Source organism: Galeopterus variegatus, unplaced genomic scaffold (genome assembly GCF_000696425.1).
Source record: "Galeopterus variegatus unplaced genomic scaffold, G_variegatus-3.0.2 Scaffold6, whole genome shotgun sequence".
In the NCBI taxonomy this organism is placed as follows: domain Eukaryota; kingdom Metazoa; phylum Chordata; class Mammalia; order Dermoptera; family Cynocephalidae; genus Galeopterus; species Galeopterus variegatus.
Genome location: NW_007726117.1, coordinates 442,366 through 460,557, shown reverse-complemented (window position 1 = coordinate 460,557; position 18,192 = coordinate 442,366). Strand labels below are relative to the sequence as shown.

Below are 18,192 nucleotides of genomic sequence, written 5' to 3'. Positions count from 1 at the left end.
TAGTTTTCTCAAAGTCACACAGTGAGTAGTGGCAGAGATGTTTGTTGAACATTTCTTTATGAAGGTCTCCTACCTTTGTAAAGGATTCATTGGCCACTGCTGTAAGCTGCAAAGTGTTAGGTGGCCAACAGGTAATAAAACCAGTGGCCTCAGGGACAACATGAGCTTTTGGGCAGGCCTTATGTAGGGTCTGGCACATTAAAAATATGCAGGAATGTTGGTAGACTGAATTGGATAGAATCATCAAAATAGTGATATGAATAGGTATGAGGGGAAGGCTAATGGTGACGGAAATGACTGTTGTAAAAGTGCAAAATCAGGCAGAAAGAAACTGGAATTCAAATGAGCAGCTGAATGATGTAGGAGTCACAAGGTGTGTGTGTATGTGTGAGTGTGAATGTTAATTCTGTCATCTCTCAGACTTGACCATGAAAACTTGGCCAGGGAGATATTCTGAGACAAAAGGCCTCTGTGCCCATCTGGCTCAGACTCATTGAGGACAGCCCAGCAGGGCTGAGGAACACCCTGCTGCTCAGGCCTCCGACTGATAAGCGATTGAGACCGTCTGTGAATCATGGATACTTGGACATGTTGAGCCTGGTAAAGAATCACGCTGGACAGATGCCCAGACCAAACAGGCCTGATCCAGCTGGCCTTTCCAGATCTCAAGTACAAACCGATGGCAAGGATCTCTCTGGATGCTACAGGGATACGGAAGAGAGATCAGAGGCCTTGGAGCAGGCAGAGGAGACTTCAAGTCCTGATTCTGCCACTCGCTCAGTGGGTGACATTGGGTGATTTACCAAGCTCTCTGAGTTTCTGTAAAATGGCGGTGATTATCCTCACTTCCTTGCAGGGCTCTGTGAGGACTGAATGAAGTGAAGAATGGAAATCAAATTGCACAGTGCCTGGTACATAGTAAGGATTGGTAAGCACTAGCTCCTTGCCCTACTTCAACGTGTGTAGCTCACCTGGAATGTGACTCACTCCCTGATAGAATTTGGGTATGTTGTCCCCGCAAAGCTCATGCTGAGATCTGATCCCCAGTGTGGCTGTCAGTATTGGGAGCTGTTTAGGTCATAGGGAGGCAGATCTCTCATGAGTAGATTAATGCCCTCCCTCCTCTGTGAGGGAGGGTGGGTAGTGAGTTCTTGCTCTGTTAGTTCCTGTGAGAGCTGGTTTTTTAAAGGACACTGGCACCTCCTCTCTCTCTCTCTCTCTCTCTCTCTCTCTGCTCTACCATTTTCTGCCATGTGCAACCCCAGGTCACTGTCACCATCACCAAGGACTTCACCAAATGTGTTCGTTGTACTTGGACTTCCCAGCCTCTGAAACTGTAAGCAATAAATTTCATTTTCTTTCCAAATCACCCTGTTTCAGGTATTTTGTTATAAGCAACAGAAACAGATTGATACACTCCCTCTCTTCAGTCAATCTCTATTCACATGTCAACTTAGCATAGAGGCTGACTACCCTATCTAAAATAACTCCCTATCACTGTTAATTTTCTCCATAGAATTATTGTTGCCCAATATTACATTGCATACTTATATGTTATTTTGTTTAAAGTTTGTCATCTTACGGGGCCGACCCGTGGCTCACTCGGTAGAGTGCGGTGCTGATAACACCAAGGCCCCGGGTTCGGATCCCATATAGGGATGGCCGGTTCGCTCACTGGCTGGGCGTGGTGCTGACAACACCAAGTCAAGGGTTAAGATCCCCTTACCGGTCATCTTTAAAAAAAAAAAAAAAAAAAAAGTTTGTCATCTTACCTGCCAATTAGAATGTAAATTCCATGAAGGAAGGGACTTTGTTTTGTTCACTGCCCAGCACATAATAAGCCCTTAATTCTGTCCCAGTCCCCAAAATGTGCAACTTTTTACCTTCAATTCTTTACTGTTTAATTTGTTTACTTTTCTGTCTGTCTCACCAGACTATGAACTCCTTGAAGCTTGTAGGTCCCCAAAGGGGACCTTGTCAAATTTATGTCTGTTCACCTGCTGTCTGGCCCAAAGTGAATGCTCATTACATGTTTGTAGAATGAAGGAATAAATGAGCCCAGAACCAGGGTGCAGAAGAACTGGGTTCTAGTCTCAGATCTGCAACTGACAAAAATGTGTCCATGAGCAAAATATTTATATCTCTTTAACTCTAATGTAATATGTCTTTGTAGACATGTACACACATGTACAGATTCAACCTCAGCTAGCATTTATTGAGCATGTATAATGTGCCTAACACTGTTTTGCATGCTACTCATATTTCATTCAATTCTCCCAGAAACTCTATGAGTTAGGTAACCCATTTCTACAGATGAAGAAACTGAGTCTCAGGTAGGTGAAAGTTACTGCTGAAACTGGTGGCAGAGATGAGTTCCTAGTCCAGTCTTTTTATTTGGGCTACTTCACAAGCCAGATATGCTAGGAAGTGCACATATGAACACAAGTTCGTTTGACAGTGGAGTTGTGGTTATGTGGCCTCCTGGGTTCTATATCTCTACAGGTTTGAGTGATATTAAGTGCATTTATCAGCTAGAAGTTCCTGTTCCCAAATACATGTTATTTTTTGTTGGATGGATCTCTGGGACTTACAGATATTTAGCCAACTTGAGGGAAAGACTTAGCAGGGGTGAAGAGATGGTAACATCCAACCTTGGTTAATCCACTGCTCTCTTGCTCTCACTTAATAAGAGCTCTCCTTTGGAGCTTATAAGTTACCCACATTATAGGTCACAAAGAATAGAGAGAGCTACGACTTACACACAATAAGAACTCTCCTTGATCTGGCCCCTGTCTGCTCTCCTCTCCTCTATCCTGCAAAACAATACAGTACTGCTTACAGTTCCCCTAAAACACCATGCTGTTTCATGCCTCTGGGCCTTTGCATGTGCAAGTCGTTCTCTTTGGAATACCTACTCCTCACTTTTTCTGCCTTTTCAATTCTTATATCTTCAGGCATGCCTTCTGTGAAGTATGCCTTAACGTGCCTTGACACTGGGGGGCAGTCAGTGCTTTTCTGAATTTCACTGCCCTGTGTTTCCTTCTGTCATGACACTTAGCACACCGTTGTTTTACTAATCTGATTACTTGTTTACTGTTTAATTGTTTACTTTTCTGTCTCTTCTACCAGACTTTGAACCTCCTGAAGTTTGTAGGTCCCTTCAGGGACCTTGTCAAATTCATGCCTGTGTGCCTGGTGCCTGTCACGAAGCGAATACTCAATAAACCTTTGTTGAATGAAGGAATAAATGAGCCCAGAGCCAGGGTCCAGAGAAACTGAGTTCTAGTCTCAGATCTCCAACTGACAACATGTGTCCATGAGCAAGTCACTTCCTTCTCTGGGTGTTAGTTTCCCTAATACAAAGATACTTCAAAACATTCATGGAAAAATAGAATTAAAATATAAATCTTTCTATGAACTCTTTGAAGTCCCCCCATACATAATATGAAGAAGTCAAATTAAATGATCACTGAGGGTCATTCTGGCTTGAGCCTTTTATGATGTTAAGAGGAACATGTGAAACAGTAAAGTGGGACTTTATTAAACATAAGACATTATTCCCCTAATGAGAGAGGCTCTTTATTTTGAGATATCCTAAACTAAGTAAGGTTTTATTTATATCAATACCGTTCACCCAAAAAATAATTAGTGATGGGAGGTTCTGAGTTCTGTTCTAACCTCTTCTACCATTAAGCTCAAGGCCAAGGTTATACAACTATTTCTTCATGCTTGTTAGGCTCATTTAACATTTGTCAAATGGATGAAAAATGAATCAATCCAAGGCTGAGAATCTTACGGCTTTGGCAAAAGGAATGATCATGCATTCATCTGTCATTCACCAAAATATTTTTGGCAATTTACTCTGTACTAGATAACTAGGACACAATGGTCAGCAACATAGTTATGGAATTTACCAGTCTGGTAGGGAAGACAGGCATTACTCAAATTATACACAAATTATTAACTACAAACTGTATAGTACTATGATTGACTCATTTGCTGCACACTCTTTAGGTAATAAAGGGCTTTTCACACACATGACCTCATGGGAAGTCATATACATAGTATAGGGGTTAAAAGTACATATTTTGGTGTTGCATAGACCTGGGTCCAAGCCTGGCTTGCCCACTTACGTACAAATTGGGCTCTTGAGCAAGATTCTGAGCTCCAGTTTTCTCATCTCTTGAACGGAAAACAAAATAGGACAATTGTCACAGGTCTATCATGAGAATGCAATGAGGTAATGTATGTAAAGCATTCAGCACAAAACCTGACACACGGTTGCTCAACAGTAGCTATTGTTATTGTACAATTTTTTTTCTACATAGAACTTTTTCTTGTATCTTCTTCTTCTTCTAAAGGAAAGACAGTTTTGAAATCAGACAGATTTGAGTTCAAATCTCAGGTCCCCCACTTACAAATACAAAATGGAATTAATAATATCTCAGAATTGTCCATGGGAGTAAGTGAGGTGAAGTTTTTAGAGAGCCACGTGAGAGCCTAATACATAATTAAAATCTTTTGTGGACATCACTCCTTATTCTTCACTGGGTCAACTATGGTTAGGAAGACAGGGTCAACTTCATTCAAGCTACAGTAACTTACAGTAGAAAGAAACTCCTGGGAGAGAAACTAGGAGGGAGTAAGAGAGATGGTCACCAAGACCTCCTGTCCAGTCTAATTGTGAGACCTTGAGAGAGACAGGAAAGACCACAGAAAGTGATGGGGAGGCAAAATTTTACCTCTTCCCTTTTAGTGTTGTTTTTCATCTGGGTCTGAGGATTAATTGACATAAGACAGATTAACAGGAGAAACATATATGAATTTATTTAATATAAATTTTATGTGATGTGGGAGCCCTCATAAGAAAATGAAGACCCAAAGAAGCAGTTATAGTCAATCATTTATGTACTGAATTGGATGAAGAATAATAAGTTGTGAAATGTGACAAGACAAAGGGGCTTGGGCAGGGTAGTTAATTGGGTAGAAAAGTGACAAGGAAGATAAGGGTTAGTTTAACAAGTTTTGTTTATGCAGATTTCCAATGGCTTCAACTTCCTGTCCTTGATAATAAGAATGTTACTTTCCTTTTGGTATAGGGAGGACGTCTCTTACATGGGAATTTCATGCCCTGCTTTTAAGAAACAAAATGAAGGTCAGAATGATCTTACACCTGCTGTTTTTTTAATGCTTTTAATGCAAAACAGTTGATATGCCAAAGCATCATTATTTTGGGGCTGCATATTCGTAACTCCTTCAAAAGCAACCGCAAGTCCCCTGCATCTCATGAAGGGAGATAACTGAGTCATCAGACTTGAGTAATAGGAGCTGACAGAGCTAGATCAGGGTGGTCTTGTTAGATGTGTGTTGATGTGGGTTTTCATAGATAGAGCTAAGGCAATAACCCTAGATACTGGGGAGTAGGATTTGAGAAATATCCATTTAACTACAGGGAGGAGATGAAATAAAGGCTACCTCCAAGTCATCTTCCATCTCAAGCTGCCAAATTACCCTATGACTCTGGGACCATGATGGGACCAGGAAGTGGGAGTCAGCAACTCTGCAGCATGAAATCAGAAAGACACTGAATGTTTGGGTGGAGTGCCAGGCCCCAAAAAGAATGTCTCTTTGTCTACATGCCATCTATGCCAAAGCAAAACAAATTTACCAGCATCTCCTTGAAACTGCAAGGGAGAGTCTAAAAAGTTTAAACAACAACAAAAAAGGTAAATGGAAATTGATCGTTCACCATCATCATTACTAATTCAAGAAATATAAAATGTTATTGCTAATCTCTTGACTTGGTGAGCTGATTTTATTATTTTATTTTACTAAACATAGATATGTATAAGGGATTAGTCCCCCTAGGCTCATTTTTCCATCTACTTTTATGAGAATAAATGTTTCGTGCCTTTCAACCAGACACTCCCATGGTAGTTTTCAGGACTTAACTGTCATGGAGGATGGTGGGGTAGAGATTAATGTGTAAGTGGCTCAACTACTTGGTATTCAAGCCCCTCTACATGGTGGTGCATGAATCGTGGGATTCAGACATTGGACAGTGAGGGGGATTTCAGGAATATTGGAGTCATCCCCTGATATGCCCTCACCATTCCCATAAACCTTGGTCAGTATTAGCTGCATTTTATTTTCATTAAGGAAACACAAGTAATTTCTGTATGTTGCTTTTTTCTCCTTTTCTCCATAGATGGATGGAGAAAACGATGGGTGGAATCTAAACATCAGCCAGATTATGGTAAATTTCAGCTCAGTGCAGGAAAATTTTATGAAGACAAAGAAAAAGATAAAGGTAAATACCGAAATTCAGGAGCATATTAATTGGAGGAAAAAATTCTGACTTTTATACAACTGTTTTTATCCATGATCACCAATTCATTTCTTTTTCTTAAAATAAAAAATCAGTATATGGAACAGAATAAACTCTCTACAAAAATAATAATGACCACTTATTGAATAACAGGCATTTAAAACTAAGACCCTATACACTTTATCCCCATTAATCTTCCTAATCACTTTGTGAGGTGGTTACTATTATTTTTCCAGTTTTGCAGAGGATCCTCAGAGAGGTTGAGTTATTTGCCCAAGGCCATATACACAGCTGGCAAGAGGTGGAGTTGAAATCTGATTCTGGGTATGACTCTAGGGACTGTGTTCATTACCTCTAGACTACACTGCTTTCCTCGTTCCCTTAGCATTTTTCAAATAGCACTCTGCACTTGGAACAAGGGAAAGCACTGTATAACGTCCAAATGTTTTTCCTTAGAGCAGCTTAGTGAGATGGAGAGTGGAGCAGATAGATCTAGGGCTAACTCCTGTGACTTACTAGCTGCACAATTTGGGCAAGGCTTTTTATTTCTCTGAGCCTTGATATTACATGGTGATAATAATCATCACCTGCCATGCTCACTAGATAGGGCTGTGTATGAGCCAAATAGTGCTGTGGAGGAAGGATGGGCTCTGAGGACAAGGTCTGCAGGCATGGGTTTTTTGTCCTATAAATAGAATCCATTGATCATCTCCTGTAGTGATTTCCCGTCTTCTGTCTCCTGGCTACTGTTATGAATCTCATTTTCATATTTATTAAGGAGAAAATGATGAACTAGCTTTTAAATCTCATTTAAATCTACTCTGGAAAACTGTTTCCAGAGGAGAGAGAGTTGGAGACTAAGTGACCCCTGGGATGCCTGTGCCTTGGTGACTCCAGGGAGGGCAGTCTGCATGGCCACCTGTCTCCCCTCAGTTTGATTTCTCAGTTGTTGCCCCTCACATCTCATTCCACTCAGGTTCATTAGATTTCCCCTGGTTGTCTAGAAAGTCCCTGGGGGGTAAATGAGGCTCAGAGAGAGGGGGATTGAATTGGGCTGCATAGCAGGATTTTGCAGAGCAGACACTCAAAGCTTGGTTTTCTTTTTTTTTTTTTTCAAAAGAGGGTATTTAAGCCTGAAAACTCTGCTCTCTGCTCCCAGGTCTGCAGATCAGCGAAGATGCCAAGTTTTATGCTCTCTCAACCAGGTTTAAGCCGTTCAGCAATGAGAATGAGATCTTGGTGGTTCAGTTTTCAGTAAAACACCAGCAAGGCATCGATTGTGGTGGTGGGTATGTGAAGCTCTTTCCTGCCACCCTGAACCAGGAGGATATGCATTCGGAATCTGAGTATTACATCATGTTTGGTAAGCTTTCTGATAGCAGTCACCATCAGCCTCATGAGGTCCTGATGAGAGCCACTGTAGCTGTTGAGAAAGTTCAGATTGACCTGGAACAGAAAATTTCTGATGTGATAGCAACCCCTTCTCAACCCCCCATTCTACTTCCCCATGCAGTAGGACTCTTCAAAGACTTGAGAAAAGCAACTCTAAACGTAAACATTAGTATTAATAGCCCAAAGAGGTAGGGAGGCCCATGGTATCAACTAGTCAACAGTACAGAGAGACTTTCCCCAGTTGTCAGAAAAGGAGAAGGGGGTCATAAGCTGTATAGATACTCTCAAATGTACCTACTTTTACAATAAAGCACTGTGCTCTGCCTCAGCAGGTCAAGGAAATGACCTTTATCAAGCATCCGTAATGTGTCCAGAGTGTTGCATCTGTAACCTAAATATGTCTCTAGGCCTCTTTGGGGTAGTCCAGTTCTTACTTAGCAACAACTTTGAATCCAGTATCAATTCTGTTGATATTTTGAAAAACCAACAAACAATCCAACTCCCAAATCACAGGTAAAGAATGTGGATTTTACTGAAAGTTTTTGTATAAAAAGCAGAGGAAAGGTTACACTATGCATCATACAGCAAAATTTCCTTGAAATTCTGTCTAAATCTTTCTTTTCCCAGGGAGCATCAGATCTCTCTCTTCAAAGCCTTTGCCAAAATCCTCCTTGTCAGTCTCTTTTTCTTTTTTGTGTCTGTGTCCCCCCCCTCCTCTTTTGTCTTATCTTTAAATCTTTTTCTTATGTAGAGCAATATAGCACTCTGGGTGTCTTAAATTGTGTTTTTGCCCATCTTCCTATTTTCTTCAGACTCCATCATTCTCACAAGGAGTTTAAATGTGCATATGTATGAGATGTGGTAGTAGGGAAATTAGAAATAATAAAAATGCAATTTTAAAATATTTTATTTATTTATTTATTATACATATTCATGGGGCAAGAGCTGACCATCAGCACCTGTGCCCAAGATGTGGCGAGCAAATCAGTGCTATCAGCATGCCCACCACCTCAACTTACAATTATTCCCCATGTCCCCCACCCAACTTTTCCCCACCACCCCTCTCCCTTCCCCCCAAAATGTGATTTTTTTCTTTTCAAGTAAATATAATTTTTTTGCACCTTAAACAACCAACAAGACTGAGCTGTTATCATCTCCATGTTACAGATGAGGAGACGAAGGCAAGAAATTTGCCCAAGGTGGGTAAGTGGGAAGCCAGAATTTGAACCTAGTCTGCCTGGCTCCAAAGACTGCTTTTTTCTACTCTACCTTTCTATCTTCAGGCATGCAAATAATTTTTAAAAGTCAGAATGAAAGACACACTTTCAAAGAGGTATTGGTGAGGTGCTATGAGATCACGGATGATAGTGTGATTCGATCCAACCAAGGGCTTATTGGAGGAGGCACTAATTGTTGTTTGAAGAATGAGTTAGGTTTTAATAGGGAGAGAAGAAGCTAAAAGAAGTGTACAGAGAGCAGAATAAAATGTGTGCAAAAGCTCAGAGTCATGAAATTCAAATGCATGTAGAGAAATGGAGACCAGTGTGACCAGAGCACATCTGTGTGTGTCTGTGTCTGTTTTGGATAGTCAGAGAGCAATAATATGGAAGGTGAGGTTGAAAATTAGGTCAAGGGCCGACCCCGTGGCGCACTCGGGAGAGTGCGGTGCTGGGAGCGCAGCAGCGCTCCCGCCGCGGATTCAGATCCTATGTAGGGATGGCTGGTGCACTCACTGGCTAAGCGCGGGGCGGCCAGTCACAAAAAAAAAAAAAAAAAAAGAGAGAGAAAATTAGGTCAAAAGCTATTCCTGGATCTTTGGCTGGTAAAGCTCTCTGGACATAGAGGTACTGATCAATAGTTCCCCTTAGAGTTTCCACAAAGCAGAAAGGGCCCCAGGCTCTGTTTCTAGGTAGGCCTGGGTTTGAATCTCAGCTATACTACTTACTAGCTGTTTGACCTTGGGCAAGGTGCTTGATTTTTCTGAGCCATAATTTTCCCAGATAAAAGTGGGGATAGTAACACCTCCTTGTGGTGAGAATTAAATGACATGGTATAAAATGCCTGTCACGGGAGGGGTTTCCAGTTGGCTTTGGTCAATGGGAGCCCAGGCAGGAGATCAGAGGGAGAGAAGAGAGTTATGTCCCTCAAATGAAAGTCAGCTTCTTTCCTGGCTGCCCTCTCTATAGGACTCTTTCTTCCAGGCTCTGGTAACCTGCCTTTCTCCTCACCCGTTCAGGCCTAGGTATGAGACTAGCCCCACTGTTGCTAGCCCCGAGCATAGCACTATAGCCTGTGTTTTCTCAGTGTCCTGCCCCCACATTTGTAAATAAGAAGGTACTTCAAAAAGTTCATGGAAAGATTCGTATTATCTTTCAATTCTATTTTTTCATAGTCCCTTTATTAAATCCTTCTCCAATAATCCTAAATTTGAGTGTGCCATCTATTTCCTGCTGGATCCTGATTAACACAAAGGCTATGTCTGTCTTGGGTCTTGGCCTCAGACTAGACAAACTGTTTGAAAGTGATGTGAAATCATGCTTTGGGGTTTAATTTCCAGGCCCTGACATATGTGGTTTTGGCAACAACAAAGTAAAAGTCATTCTTTATTACCAAGGGAAATACCATGAGAACAAAAAGACCATCAAGTGCAAGGTGAGTGTGTGGGCTGGTCCTCAGCCTAGGGGGAAGGATAAGCATTTTATATATGTTATCTCTTTTAATCCCTTCAAAAAGCCTATACATTAAATACTATCATCTGCATTTTGTAGATTAGAAAGTAGATCTAGAGGGCTGGCCCGTGGCTCAGGAGAGTGCGGTGCTGATAACACCAAGGCCTCGGGTTCGGATCCCATATAGGGATGGCCGGTTCGCTCACTGGGTGAGCGTGGTGCTGACAACACCAAGTCAAGGGTTAAGATCCCCTTACCGGTCATCTTTTAAAAAAAAAAAGAAAGTAGATCTAGAGAAGTGCTGTAAATTGAAGGAGTTCACAAAGTAGCAGCTGATCCAAAAGCCTAGGAAGTCATATAAGGTCCTTTCTTGAAACAATGCTTGGTATGGCCCAATTCTCCACTACTAGGTACTGGAGAGGATGGGGGAGGTAGGGAGTGCTGGGCTTAGGAATGGGGGTCAGCTTATTTTAGTAACATCAGATAACAGAGACGTAGGTGGCTAGAACATAGTAGGTGGACTTCGTTAGCAATTCAACAGGCATTCACCAAATGCTAACTCTGTGGTGTGCCTTGGGTTGGGGACAGAGTGAGCCAGACATGGCCCCTGACCTCACGAGTTGAATGAAAGTAAGAGTCAAGCAAAGGAAAGTGACTACCTAGTATGATCAAGGTCTGTAGGAGCACAGAGGAGGGCTCCTGCTCAACCTGGAGGCTTAGGTAATGCTTCCTAGAGAAGGTTTCCCCTGTGTTGAGTTTTGAGAGATGAGCATGACTTGGTGTTGTGAAGGGGTGTCACTGTTGCTTTGTGTTGCTTTGCCCCCCACAGATTTGTCACCCTACTTCCCCTGGGTGACAGAGACCCAAAGGATTACTCAAAGCCCATCTCTTCTGAGCAGTGAGAAGCCCTGAAGTGGCTAACTTCCCTGGGACTCTCCAGCAAGAGGCAACCCTTCCTCGGGAAATTAATGCCGAATTGGGCTTCTCATCTTGCATTTATTTTCCAGATCAGGAAGTTACAGGAAGAGACATAGGTGGGGTTATAGTTTAACAGTATAGGCTGGTAACTTTCAGTGAAACAAGCCAGATAACATTCCAGTAGACGATTAAGTGATCTTATCAACACAAGCTTGATCTTAGCAAACATTCCTTCTCACAGCAATCTCTCAGTATCTTTACATAACAATCAGTAACTAGTCTGTCCTTGAGCCAGCAACCTGCTTTGCCACAATTCTTATCTTGCAACAAAGACTCACTAGCCTGGGGAAAATTTCCTGTCCTTGCAAGGTCAATATTTGAAACTGCAAGGCTTTGGAAAACCAGGCCCTGTGAAGTACATATGCTTTTTAGTATATTCCACATGTGACAGTTTTAGGGAGAACTAAATTCCTGGAAGAAGTAAACATATGAGAAAAGTCAAGTGACTTGAGAAAAACTGGTACTGCAAGAGGTTTTGCACAGTTGGAGCAAAGGGGAGAGGCAGGGACTGAGTCTAGGGACCATATGGCCTGGGTCATTGGAGAACTTGTGTGCAGGCCTATGGCCTTCCTTGGCAGGACTATACAGGGGCTTTATGTGCAGGGGCTCCCTGAGGTTCTTCTCTGGGGCAGGCCTCATGCTGGAAGCTGCAGACACAACAGATAAATTGTAAATGACCCCTGCCATTGAGAAGCTCACAGTCTAGTGGGACAGAAAAAAACAAAACAAAACAGACAAGATCAGAGAATAATCAGAGATGCAGTGGAGGGAAGGATGGAGGCTAGGGGAGACCAGAGGAGTGTTGTGTACTAAGAGAATGAAACCCAAAATCCCTATAGAAAAAAACAAAACAAAACAGACAAGATCAGAGAATAATCAGAGATGCAGTGGAGGGAAGAATGGAGGCTAGGGGAGACCAGAGGAGTGTTGTGTACTAAGAGAATGAAACCCAAAATCCCTATGGGGATGAGGAATGTGATAAAGTATTTTTGTGAGTATGTGGGGGGTGGCATTCAGGGAAGTGGGGATCTGGTGCATTTAATGCTGGAGATCTAAAGATGTTCAATATAGAACCAAAATATTCCCCCATTCCCTTTATAGATTAATAAAGACACTCACCTGTACACTCTGATCATTCGCCCCAATGCTACTTATGAGGTCAAAATTGACAACCAGCAAGTGGCAACTGGGAATCTGGAGGACGACTGGGACTTCTTGCCTCCCAAGAAAATAAAAGATCCCTACGCCCGGAAACCAAGGAAATGGGATGAACGCCTGCAAATAGAGGATCCTGAAGATAAGAAACCTAAGGTCAGAGAGCGATTGGCTGGAAAGCAGGTAGGATCTCAGCTGTGGGGATAGGAGAAGGAGGCTGGGAATGATGGAGCAGAGACTGGGGCATCCATCCCTCAAGGAGGTATGTAGCTAAATATTGGGATCTAAAGAGGGGAGGAGGGCAGAGGGCAGCAACTTATCTTTGTTGAGGACCTATTGATCCTTCTGGCAGTCTCTGTGAGCAGTGTGTCATGATCCCTCTTTTGTGGATGAGAAAACTGACCTGTAAAAAATGAAGTGGCTTGCCTAAGCAAACACGTTAGAACCAAGATTTGAACCTGCATCTCTTTGCCTCCAAAGCTATTGATATGGGGGGAGTGTATGGAGTATATTCATTGATTTATTATCATTCTGGAAAGCTGTACTGGATATAGCTACAAGTAGGATAATCCTGCCCTCCAGGACTGAATCTAGTGGGAAAGGCAGACAAGTAAACAAAGATCACACTGTGTGATCAGTACTGAGATCCAGGGAAGCCAAAGCCTGCACATGCTCAAAAGAGGATCCTAACCCAGCCTGGGTTGGGGTACCAGTAGTGGTCTGGGAAAGAGGAGGCAATGCTTGAGTGATTGCATTAACTTAGGGGTTGGGAATGTAGACCCTGGGGTCAGACAGATATGGGTTTGAGTCTGAGCTTCACCAGTTACTAACTGTGAGACCCCAACCTACTAACAGACCCTGGGCAAAGAATGTAACTGCTGTGAAAGTCAATTTCACAAACAGGGATTATTATAACATCTACGTGTGAAGGTTGCTGTGAAGATTAAATGAGCTAATACAAAATACATAATATAGTGCCCAGTATATAGTAAGTCCTTAGTATATGCCATTTATATGTTAACAATGTACTGAATTTCAAGCAGTAGATTCATTAGAGCAAGGGAAGGCAAATTGGGTTGGAGGGAAGACAGTCCAGACTGAGGGAACAGCAGAAGCAAAGGCACAATGGTTAGGTGGAAAATAACATGGTTGTGTAAAGAACTGAAAGCAGCAGTTCAGTATTTGGAGATCACAAAGCTCAAGGTGGAGCATGGTAGATGAGATTGAGAAGGTCTGTTGGAGCCAGACCATGGAGGGCCACACCTGCCAAATTGCTACTCCGCAGGTCAGAGTAGGGTCAGCCTCATGCAGAAGAGATTCTTGGGGTCATGCAGGGGGCAGCATGTAACACAACAGCTGGAGTCCAGTTTAGCTGGGAGGTGGGCAGTGGCCCAGCCATGTGTAGGGAGATTCAGCAAAGGGCTCCAGTCCCAGGGAAGGGAAATGTAGGCAGAGAAGTATGGCAGATGACCAGGTGAATTGTTTGAGCCTTCAGCACCGCAGGAAAATAAGGGGCTAGCTTCCTGCCAGGCCCAGCAGGCAGGCTTAGGGTAGCAAGACTAACCATAGACCCTCTCTCCTGGTGAGGACCATGCACTTGATATAGTCAGGAGTGGCTCAAGTCCTGGGAACAGTGAAGAGGTTACAGGCGTCTATGCCCTCTGCTGTGTGGAATGGGGTGGGGGTAGGGAGAGGACTGATTTGATGGGCAAGACTCTATCAAGACTATAGCCCATGGGATAGAATGCTGAATCTGTCTCAGGGATCACAAAACAACAGAGACAGGCCAGGAACCAGAGAACTTTCTCAGTCATAATGGTGTTGAATGACTGAGTTTGGTGGACTGGGCATGGAAGCCTTTGTCACACTGGACAAATAGTCAGCACCAAGATGGACTGCCCAGTAGACAGAGCAAAGCCTTGGGAGGTTCCACAGCACAAGAAATATGAAATTTGGGGTAGGCAATTTATGACCACTTGTAGATCTCTGTCTTGGGAGATAGGAGGGACCTGAGGTACAAGGGAGGACTGACACAGGTCTGGGAGGACACAAAGATAGAAAGCAGGTCATCAAGAGGCCTTCAGAAAGAGGGACCCAGGCTAGAAGACCTGTTATGACAATAGGGACACATGATTGAGGAAGGGCAGGGAGTCAGAGATGGGAAATTCCCATCTTATTTGAACTTAAAGTACTCAAGGTCAGAGTGATAGTGAACCTAGGAAGAGGGACCCAGGCTAGAAGACCTGTTATGACAATAGGGACACATGATTGAGGAAGGGCAGGGAGTCAGAAATGGGAAATTCCCATCTTATTTGAACTTAAAGTACTCAAGGTCAGAGTGATAGTGAACCTAGAGGAGGGGATAAAGTTGCTTAAAGCCTTTTTCTCTGCTGCACTAGGTTCACAGAGTCCTGAGCTGGGCCTTCATACAGATGAAGGCAGGAGGGTAGTGGGGATAGGGAGCCAGGTCTAGCCTGATCGCACTCTGAACCCCAGTTTCATCCCAACCCACACTTCTGTCCTCATGAAGGAATATTTCATTTTAGGACTGGGAGGACTTTGAGTACATCCCAGACCCTGAGGCCAAGAAGCCGGATGACTGGAATGAAGTGATGGATGGGGAATGGGAAGGGCCCCTGATGCCAAACCCAAAGTATAAGGTGAGGGGTCTGTCTTTCCAATGGGTGTGAACAATAAGACAGAAGAAATGTAAATTCTAATTTACAAAACAGAAACTCTGAGATCCTGTGGTCATCTTCCTTCTCCTCTGTCCCCCAAATAAAACTACAGCTTTATCTGAGCCCTGGTCTCAGGGCCGTGCCTACTTGGGAGACAGTAGGCTGGTAAAGGCCAATACTGAGAGGTAGAGCTCCAGGCAGTCCTAGGCAAGGAGTTTTTCCAGAGTGGTGAAAAGCAGCCAGTCAAGAGTCGAATAGGAAATGGGTCTGGGGTCAGGAGGTGGAAGTCTCAGAGTGGGCCAGAGGGGAAAAGGGTAGGACATGAATGAGGCAAAGATGTCAGCCAGTGGGGGAACTTCTTTTTAAGGGCTAACTCCTGACCTAGCGTCATAAGCAAGAACAAAAGGAATCAGCTGGCAATGTGAAGTCGGAGTCACAGGTTCTTGGATTTCCCGAGGGAAGAATCCCATCGGGAATCCACAATAACTTCAAGCTCACATGGCAGAGTCACACTTACACTCAAAGTTTATTGCAAAGCAAAAAGTACACATAGAGAGGTTGTGTGGGTATCTCACTCATGAGGAGAGCCCAGTGAATTCTTAGGGATGGGTTTATATGTTGTTTTGGGATGGGGATGTTTCTCTATCTTAACTAAGGGGAGGAATATTCAAGAAAAAGGGGGAGAAAAAGGGGTTTGGGTGCCTTTTTGCTTGAGCAAACTCCTCTCTGAGAATTAATGAAAAAGGGGGTTTTGTATTTTGCGGCTTTGTTTCCTGCTTAGAAAACCACAAGGCTCTGAAGAAGGGTGAACTGATTGGTAGGATGTTTAAGGTGTTGCTAGCCGGTGTCAGCTTGAGCAGCCTGAATATCCATGAGCAGCCTCTCTGGGGCAAGTCCCTGTTCTATCCTGCCTCAATTTGGTCTGGAGATAAAAATGACTGAAGCAAGCATGATATTATTTGGCCACAGTTTCCTGTACTTCATACCAGGAAGAGAATGGCCCCAAGTGCCAGGATACTTACATGATGTTCTCTCAAAAGCTACATTTTCTGGGCCGGCCCCGTGGCGCACTGGGAGAGTGCGGCGCAGTGGCGCTCCCGCCGCGGGTTCGGATCCTATATAGGGATGGCCAGTGCGCTCACTGGCTGAGCGCGGTGCGGACGGCACCAAGCCAAGGGTTGCGATCCCCTTACCGGTCACAAAAAAAGACAAAAAAAGCTACATTTTCTTAACTTCATTAGTAAGCTTGTACAGAGAGATGGGGCCAGGATCAGAATGGGTCCCTGACACCTTGTTTGGCTCCCTCTGAGTAGAAGGGGGACCTTGAAAGAGTCCTGTGCGTTATCTCAAATAAAGGGAAAGAAGCTCTAGGAATCTTGATCTGAATCCTTATGTCTAATACAAAACTGCCTATATAAGGTGATTGGCTTTTCTGATTGCATAAGATCAGGAGAATAGGAAAATACTAATGCCGTGTTCATGTTTTGGTTCTTTGCTTAGGGACAATGGAAACCTCGGATCATTGACAATCCTAATTATCAAGGGGAGTGGATTCATCCAGAAATAGACAACCCTGAATATAAACCTGACCCTGCCATCTGTCACTATTATAACATCAGTGTTCTCGGCCTGGACCTTTGGCAGGTAAAGTTCTCTGGGCTCAAAGTCATTGATCAATGGACCCTCTAGTTTTCACAAAGTGGGAAGAGCTCTAGGCTGGAAATTACAAGACTTGAGTAAATCTTAATCATTCTAAGCCTCAAACCTCTCATCTTTAAAATGTGGGTTGGGGGGCTGGCCAGTTAGCTCAGTTGGTTAGATGCAGTCTTGAAACACCAAGGTCAAGGGTTCAGATCCCCATACCAGCCAGCCACAAAAATAAATATATTTGTTCTGATAATTTTTTTTTTTCCTTTTTGTCATTTTTCGTGACCGGCAACGGATCGCAACCCTCAGTGTTGTGCCCGTACTGGACTGGGACCAGCAACGGGATCGCAACCCTCAGTGTTGCGCCCGCACTTTGCTCAGCCAGTGAGCGGGAACCGGTCTGTATGTGGGATCCGAACCCTCGGCGGGAGCGCCGCCGCACTCTCAAGCGGCGCACTGTAGCAGTGCACCACCAGGCCAGCCCCTGATAATTTTTTTAATTGAATCATAATTGATTGTACATATTTTTGGGGTTCAATGTTGACATATGTCGATAAAATCAATATTACTAGTATGTATATTGTATTTATTCTTTGTATTTATTCTTTGTGCCCCTTGTCCAATCTCTCCCTATCCCTTTCTCCCTCCCCATTCCCACCACTGATAACCCTAGATTTCTTCTCTCCTTCTGAAACAGTAATGGTTATTCTGTTGTTTTTTGCCTAGATGATCTGTCCAATGCTGAGAGGTATGTTCAGGTCCCCCAATATTATTATAGAGCAGATGCTTCTTCTGTCATTCTGGAATGGGCTTTGTGGAGAGAGACATCTTGTTCTTTTCTTTGATCTCTGCTGGTGGCTGTCCTTGTGTCAATGCACTCCAGTGGCTGGCAGACCATCTGTGTGGTGGTTGTGACGTCTAGCCACTTTCGCGGCAGCTGTGATTACTGTGGTGCCTGTGCTGGGACACCCACATGGAGATGATGTTTTTGGCATGCTCCTTGGCACTGGTGGTGTGCCTGGTTGTAGGCAAGGGGTCTGGTCCCTGGCTCCAAGCCCCAGCCCCTGGGTGGGGCCCTGAGGTGCTGGTGGTGTGCCCAGTTGGGGAGGGTTCCAGTCCCTGGTTCCATGCCTCAGGTGCCCTGGCAGCCCCAAGTGCTGGTGGTATGCTTAGGCCAGAACTAATTTTTTGTCCTTTGCTTACTTCTAAAATGGGGGAACTTCCTGTGGGAACCAGTACTTGAGCTGTGTTGTTGACCTAAATTGCTGCTTTGCTGCTGTTTCCCTAGGGGAGACTTTTTGTGTAGCTCAGGGTTTAATGGTTGACCTTATAGGTACTTCCGGCT

The 18,192-nt window shown here is 43.7% G+C and overlaps 1 protein-coding gene across 1 annotated transcript in view; it reads left to right on the top strand.

The window, feature by feature from the left end:
• Positions 1 to 293: 293 nt before the first annotated feature.
• LOC103596637 (calreticulin-like) overlaps positions 294 to 18,192 on the top strand; it is a 27,388-nt gene continuing 9,489 nt past the window's right edge. Inside the window, exons 1-8 of the mRNA XM_008580336.1 lie at positions 294 to 373; positions 489 to 780; positions 6,160 to 6,310; positions 7,488 to 7,691; positions 10,278 to 10,372; positions 12,469 to 12,678; positions 15,069 to 15,182; positions 16,701 to 16,844. Of these exons, the coding sequence (XP_008578558.1) occupies positions 294 to 373; positions 489 to 780; positions 6,160 to 6,310; positions 7,488 to 7,691; positions 10,278 to 10,372; positions 12,469 to 12,678; positions 15,069 to 15,182; positions 16,701 to 16,844 (1,290 nt within the window). The remainder of the gene's footprint in view (positions 374 to 488; positions 781 to 6,159; positions 6,311 to 7,487; positions 7,692 to 10,277; positions 10,373 to 12,468; positions 12,679 to 15,068; positions 15,183 to 16,700; positions 16,845 to 18,192) is intronic.